The sequence below is a fragment of the Engraulis encrasicolus genome, chromosome 13, assembly GCF_034702125.1.
Source record: "Engraulis encrasicolus isolate BLACKSEA-1 chromosome 13, IST_EnEncr_1.0, whole genome shotgun sequence".
Taxonomy (NCBI): domain Eukaryota; kingdom Metazoa; phylum Chordata; class Actinopteri; order Clupeiformes; family Engraulidae; genus Engraulis; species Engraulis encrasicolus.
In genome coordinates this window covers 36930496-36937995 of record NC_085869.1, presented here as the reverse complement: position 1 = coordinate 36937995, position 7500 = coordinate 36930496, and the positions used below count along the sequence as shown (strand labels likewise).

General features: G+C 45.6%; 1 protein-coding gene across 1 annotated transcript in view; it reads left to right on the top strand.

Annotated features, from left to right (window-relative positions):
* The window catches only part of fn1a (fibronectin 1a), an 81609-nt gene that overhangs the window by 59358 nt on the left and 14751 nt on the right, over positions 1 to 7500 (top strand). The window contains exons 27-33 of the mRNA XM_063213853.1: positions 504 to 593; positions 1334 to 1600; positions 2570 to 2689; positions 3114 to 3278; positions 4143 to 4298; positions 6834 to 6947; positions 7486 to 7500. The exon at positions 7486 to 7500 is cut by the window's right edge and continues 255 nt beyond it. Coding sequence (XP_063069923.1) covers positions 504 to 593; positions 1334 to 1600; positions 2570 to 2689; positions 3114 to 3278; positions 4143 to 4298; positions 6834 to 6947; positions 7486 to 7500 — 927 coding nt within the window. The remainder of the gene's footprint in view (positions 1 to 503; positions 594 to 1333; positions 1601 to 2569; positions 2690 to 3113; positions 3279 to 4142; positions 4299 to 6833; positions 6948 to 7485) is intronic.

Below are 7500 nucleotides of genomic sequence, written 5' to 3'. Positions count from 1 at the left end.
ACACACACACACACAGACACACACACTCAAAAGCATGCTTCTCTTTGTTGTTTTGCATGTGAGTGGATACACATGCACATGCACACACCTGTGCACACATGCACACACTCACACAGGGGCACACACACACACACACACACACACACACACACACACACACACACACACACACACACACACACACACACACACACACACACACACACACACACACACACACACACACACACACACACACACACACACACACACACACTCAAAAGCATGCTTCTCTTCTGTGTTGTTTTGCATGTGAGTGGATACACATGCACATGCACACACCTGTGCACACATGCGCACCCTCACACAGGGGCACACACACACGTGCACACACACACAAGCACACACACACACACACACACACACACACACACACACACACACACACACACACACACACACACACACACACACACACACACACACACACACACACACTGATCGTGCCTGTCTCTGTGTTGCAGATCTGCTGCCCAATACCGAGTACCTCGTGAGTGTGATTTGTGTGTACGAGAATCGTCAGAGCTCTCCTCTCGTCGGCACCCAGAAGACATGTGAGTCCCACACAAGATCACAGTTTCACACTCTGCATTGTCATTTTGACCCAGTACATTTCAATTCGTTTCAGACCGTTTGTGACAGTCCATCTGTGATTGATGATGTACTGTGTAAAAGCATTCATGGAAATAACTAGACACTTCCTTTTGTCCATCTGTTTCTGTCTGTCATCCTCTCTCTCTTTCTGTTTCACTTTCTGTCTGTCTGTCTGTCCGTGCCTGCATCTCCTATTACCGCTCATCTTCTCTTCTTCTATTTCTGTCTATCTATATGATGGCCTCTCTCTCTCTCTCTCTCTCTCTCTCTCTCTCTCTCTCTCTCTCTCTCTCTCTCTCTCTCTCTCTCTCTCTCTCTCTCTCTCTATCCACCCGTGTGACTTATCTCCTGTCCGCTCATCCCTTCACTTCATATTTTGTCTATCTCCGACCCCCCCTGCCTCCACCCATTCTTCTCTTTCTTACTCTGTACCCCCCCTCCCCCACTGCCTCCACTCCACTTCTCCTTCTTCTGCCTTTATATCTCTCCTTCATCCCCGTCCACACCCATCCTCCTCTCTCTTTTCCTGCCTCTACCCCCCCCCCCCCACACACACACATCCTTGTCTCTTTTTTTTCTTTTGTACCCCTCTCCTCCTTCTCTCTCTCTTTCTGTCTCTGCCTCTCTTTCTGTCTCTGCCTCTCTTTCTGCCTCTGTCTGTCTGTCTGTCTGTCTGCCCCCCCCCCACACACACACACAGTGCTGGACTCCCCTACGGGTCTGCGTTTCTCTGAGGTGTCCACCTCCTCCTTCACGGTGCACTGGCAGGCCCCGCGGGCGGCCATCACGGGCTACCGCCTGCGCTCCCAGATGGTGCGTGGGGGCCGGGCCAAGGACGAGAGGCTGCCCCCCTCCCGCAGCCACTTCACCCTGACGGGCCTCAGCCCCGAGACGCAGTACACCATCAGCGTCTACGCCGTCAACGCCCACCAGGAGAGCGAGCCACTCACAGGACAACAGGCCACCAGTACGGCAATCTGATTGGTTGATTTTGGGGTTTTTGGTTTTGGGATGGAGGGGGAGGCAGGGTGTGTATAACATTAGATTAGATGGTTATTTTGGAGAATATCTCTGCCCTACAAAGGCAAACTGCAGTAGCTACGCCTGACTGTGCCTAACTGAAACTGAGAAAAAGACCTTCAAAGCCTTGGTATTAGGTTGGATATTGTAGTTACTGCAAATTTGACATAGGGATATCCCTAAACAGGGACACATTCGAATCATATGGCTTTGTTACAAGATAAAGGAAATGTTAATGAGGACCATTTTCAGTCTAAACTCAAATTTGATTAAATATGCACTAACTGCACTTTACCTTTGTAGGGCAGATCTGATTCTGACATCTGGTAACATCTGATTGATTATTTTGGAGAGACAGCCATTCATGGGGCAGCAACCAAAAATAGGACAATGTGATTGGTTGATTGTCTCTAGTTAGAGAGGGAGGAGGTGGGGTATATTTCAAAACGTCTGGTAAATTATTATTTGCTGTAATGTAGTGTCAACATCAACAACAACATAGAGTTTCTCCCAGGGGTGTGAAATATCTTATTATCTTTGGTTGTTATATTTCACTCTACCAGCAGGGGGTTTGATTAGTTCATTACGATCTGAAGAGGCAGGTTTTCCATTTTCTAGTTGACAACAGATTTCAGTTCATTGTACATTTATTCATTAGAAAGATACTGGCTTGTTGACCTGGGGTCTTCATACTCAAGCTGCTTGGTTACTTACAAAATGGTCTTCTTCTTCGGTTATGTACCTACCAGATAAAAGCCTGTACATGTTTTCTTTCTCTCTCTTCTTCTCTTTCTATCTCTTCATACCCCAGTCTCGGATATCCCCATATAACTGTATATGTTTTTTTTTATATATACACACAAATATGCACAGTTTAAATCCTGTCCATATGTTTGTCTCTCTCCCCCAACTCCAGTCTCAGACGCCCCCACTGACCTTGAGGTGACCTCCTCGTCCCCCTCCAGCATCACCATCCGCTGGGACGCCCCCAACTCCGTCACCGTGCGCTACTACAGGATCACACACGGGGAGACAGGTCAGTAGGATGTTTATGGAAAGAAGTGTAATGTTGTAGTAAAGAAGAGTAACTGGAGTAACTCAGACATGTCATTTCCCTGTGATGGGTCCTCTAAAGCAGTGGTTCTTAACCTGGGGTGCGGGCACCTCCTGGGGGTGCGCCTGAGATTGCAGGGGGTGTGAGGAATTTTGCTTGTGTTGAGGTTGTGACCAAAATTCTGCTTGGGAACATTACAAATGGGCCAAATCAAAACCAAATTAAAACGTGTTTTGGTCTCCATTAAAAGTTGTGTAGGAATCGTTGTAATTAATCACTTTTTAGTGTGAATACACGTGTAAAAGTTTGGGTTGGTGGTGTGCGGCTTGTCTTGGGCACAGGTGAGAAAAAAGGTTAAGAATCACTATTCTAAAGCCTCTGCCCCCCACCCCCCATTTCCCTTCAGGTGGTGAGAGCCTCCCTAAGGAGTTCACTGTCCCGGGTACCCAGTCCACTGCCACCATCACGGACCTGAAGCCTGGCACCGACTACACCGTCACCGTGTACGCTGTCACAGGCAGAGGGGACAGTCCTGCCTCCAGTACCCCCATCTCCGTCAACCACAAGACAGGTGAGACACACCACACACACACGGACACACACACGGACACACACACGGACACACACACAGACACACACACAGACACACACACAGACGCACACAGACGCACACACAGACAGACAGACAGACACACACACACACACACACACACACACACAGGCACACACACACACACACACAGGCACACACACAGACACACAGACACACACACACAGACACACAGACACACACACAGACACACACACCTTTCTACTTGCTTATCTAAGATAGGTGAGACATGACATGACCTGCATTTAGATGAATCACATCACCTATCTGTAATGTTACACAACAAAGCCAAGACACACAGCTGTCTTACCAAAGAACGCTGAGGCACAAAAGTGATCCTATCATTTTGCCTCTTCTGTCAGTGTAGCACTGTAAATGACGCTTTACCCAGTGAAAATGACGTTACAGGTGATATGTCGTGTCTTTTAGGGGACAATCATAACATTGAAAAAGGCAATAAAGCTAATGGCTCAATAATGAACAGGTATGGGGCCACACAATGCAGTCTGTGTTTTCATAATGCCATGGCAGGTGTTCAGCTACGTCACGTCACCTCATTTACCTGGCAAGTCATATGCAATCTTGAGGTGTTGACAGACAAGTGCAGTGCTGCTGTTTTTCTCTTTTACATAAGTTATGGTGGAGGAGGAGGTGCAGTTCCTGTGTAGGTTAGTAAGTAATGATCAGTAATGATTGATTCTCTGTCTCTCTCTCTCTCTCTCTCTCTCTCTCTCTCTCTCTCTCTCTCTCTCTCTCTCTCTCTCTCTCTCTCTCTCTCTCTCTCTCTCTCTCTCTCTCTCTCTCTCTCTCTCTCTCTCTCTGTAGACATTGAGTCTCCTCTTGAGATGGAGGTGACTGATGTGAAGGATAGCACCATCACTGTGCGCTGGACCCCAGCTGTGGGCCCCGTCACTGGGTACCGCGTCACTGGCGTGCCCCGAAACGGCCAGGGCAACTCATTCACAGAGACAGTTGCCCCAGGTTAGTACACACACACACTCAGACACTCACACACTCAGTCACACACATACTCACACACGCACACACACACACTCACTCACACACTCAGTCACACACTCAGTCACACACTCAGTCACACACTCAGTCACACACACACACACACACACACACACACACACACACACACACACACACACACACACACACACACACACACACACACACACACACACACACACACACACACACAGGGCCAGGGTCAGATCCCACACAGAGACAGAGAGATTAGCTCCAGGTTAGTAGACCTTAGTTAGATTTCATATGATGCTTCGACTGCAAACACAGATGTATTTATTGCCAATTTTAATGTATGAATAAAATGAAAACATGGTTTCAAAATGTGTGTTGTGCGAAAGTTCAACTCTTGTAAAACATTTCCACACAATGGGTTGTTTTGTGTTTTTCATTGACATTATGTCGACATTAAGATACCCTTGAAGTAAGAAAGGTCACAGGAAATTACGAATGTGTTTTGATCCAAAAGTTGAGAGCGACTCACAGTGTTTGGGGAATGAAACCCAGTGGTGTAGTCTACGTAGAACGCAGGTATACGGAGTATACCCACTTCTACATTTCTGGGATTTCAGTATACCCACTTAAAATTGATTGATCCATTATTTAGAATAGGGCAAATATACGGTATACCCACTTCAAAAAACTAGACTACACCACTGATGAAACCCATACCAGGCAGAATGTTTACTAGGCGTGGAGTCAGCCATACTGCCTCTGCTCCACCCTACCACAGAGACCTCGCCCTTAGCATGGCTACACCGGGCTGCACTGGGCTGCACTGGGTGGGGAGCTAGGATGCACATATTAGGGTTGCCAACTGTCCCTTAAAATACGGAATCGCCCCGTATTTTGAAAACACAAGTACGGTTCCGTATTGAGCTGAGACGGGACACAATTCGGTTAAGATGCAGGAAATGACATCTAAGAATATTACAACATTTTGTGGGGGAGAACCCCCAGACCCCTCACAACAATGAAGTCTGTCGTGAATTTTTCACAGAGACAGTTGGCAACCATAGATGCACAACACTGCACAAAGGTTGCACAGAGCTGCACAGGGATGCACAGGGCTGAGCAGGGCTACACAGTTACAGGAGGACTACACGGTCAACCATACCAGAGAGAGTAGAGAGAGAGAGGTTCCATTGGCCCATTGTTTCCTGGTTCTATTATTGGGGGGGAAATCCCCCTTTAGGCAGACCTAGGCAGACCTGAGGACTGTTCTATTCAATGCTAGGAGCATTATGACACGCCCCTTTAGGCAGACCGGAACCTGGTAACTTTAGGTGCCCATAGAAACCTATTATATTGGCATATCTCTATACTTAAAGAATCTCTGACCATACTGCCTTTGCTTCACCACACTACACCACGCCCTTAGCACTGCTTCACAGGGTTACACATGGTCAGGCACCCTGCTATTTAAAACACCAGCAGCACTACCCGGCATCTCAGCCATGAATGACAAGATGTTGGTGCCTCAGTTGAGGAACGAATGTTATGTAGACAGGAAAGCTGCAATGTGTAGACTGATGCATCCAAGACTACAGTATATACAGTATAAGCTTAGTGCTTGTAGTGTTGTCCATTGATAATAGAAAGAAGTAGCATGATAGCAGAATAGAATGGAATGGATTAGAATGCTGCCCTACAATATCAGAACGCAGTATCTTGAAAATGGTCGAAAATGGGTTTAGACCGGAAATTGGCTTTAAAATACCTTCTTTTTCTTGTGTTAAAATGTTTTGGCCCAACTTGGTCCCGTTTCGGAAAAAAACGCAAAAAACTGATTATACTGCGCTTTTTGGTTTTAGGAGGTTACGTGGTACTAGCCAAGAACGCAGTATAATGCGAATTATACTGCACTTCTCCATTGACACCGTGGTTTTGGTGTAGACAGTAATACCACAACAGAGCGCAGTATAATGATTTTTCAGCTAAAAAGTAATGAGAATGTTGTTTTTTTTGCTTTTTTCTTGTGTGCATAAATTTTCACCATAAAAAAGTATTATATGGAAGTGTCATCACCACTTTACCTCCAACACAGTCGCGTGGACAGAAAGGAAACTTTAAAGCCTTTTTTCTCAGTTTGGCATTTTGAATTATACTGCGTTCTGAAATTGTAGGGCAGTATGGAAAGCAAATCAATAGAACAATGTGCAATGAAATATATTTTTGTTGCTGTAAATATGTACAGCGAGTTTATTCAGCCCTTTTTGCTTTGCTAGTCTTAATCTAGTAGATTTTAAAAAAAGATGATTACTTGATTGTCACACATACCTGTATTGGTACAATAAATGATTTCTAAAATGTTATCACTGTGTGTTTAGTATTCACATGTAATGTTTCTGGTTCATGTTCAATCAAAAATCTTCAATCTTTATGAAGTGTTACGATTTCTAAAATATGTTTTCATGAAATGTCATATTTTCTAAATTGCTCATGTGTGTAACGTCTCTGGTTCCTCCTCCACCTCTGCAGACCAGACGGAGTTGACGTTCTCTGGCCTCATGCCCACCAGTGAGTACGTGCTGAGCGTCTACGCCCTGGGACAGGACGGAGAGAGCCCACCACTTGTGGAGACGGTAGTCACTAGTAAGTAGTCACCACCAGTGACCCTAATACTAAAGAAAGCCCATTCATACCTACACACATCCAGTCACCAGTGAGTTCACAACAGCACACAACTAACACCACCAACATGCAATAGTAAATGCAATTCTGAACTATTTTGCAAACAACAATCCCCTCCCCTTGGTTTACAGTTGCTAGGTTGGACAGATAAACATTCTATCCTCTGATATCGCTGTGGTTTATGTGGTGACTGAACTGTAAGTCAATCGTGGCAGTAGTTAACTCGGGGGAAACTTGAATCTGTGTTACAAATGCCTCCGACACAATTTCCAACCATATTATGATAAATAATATAAGGGTAATATCTTGCCGAGACCGAAAACACAAGAGGACTGTCTGCATTACAATTCAACTGAGCGCTGTCAGTCAAAAACTGTCAGACCTCATTTTGCGCTTTGATTGGTCAATCAACATTCTAGGGCGTGCCTTCACCAAAGGTGTGCTCTCCAGCTTCAAAAAGAACTCTAGACTAAGGAATCTAATTTTCCTTTTACTTCAGCCGTGGACCGCCCTA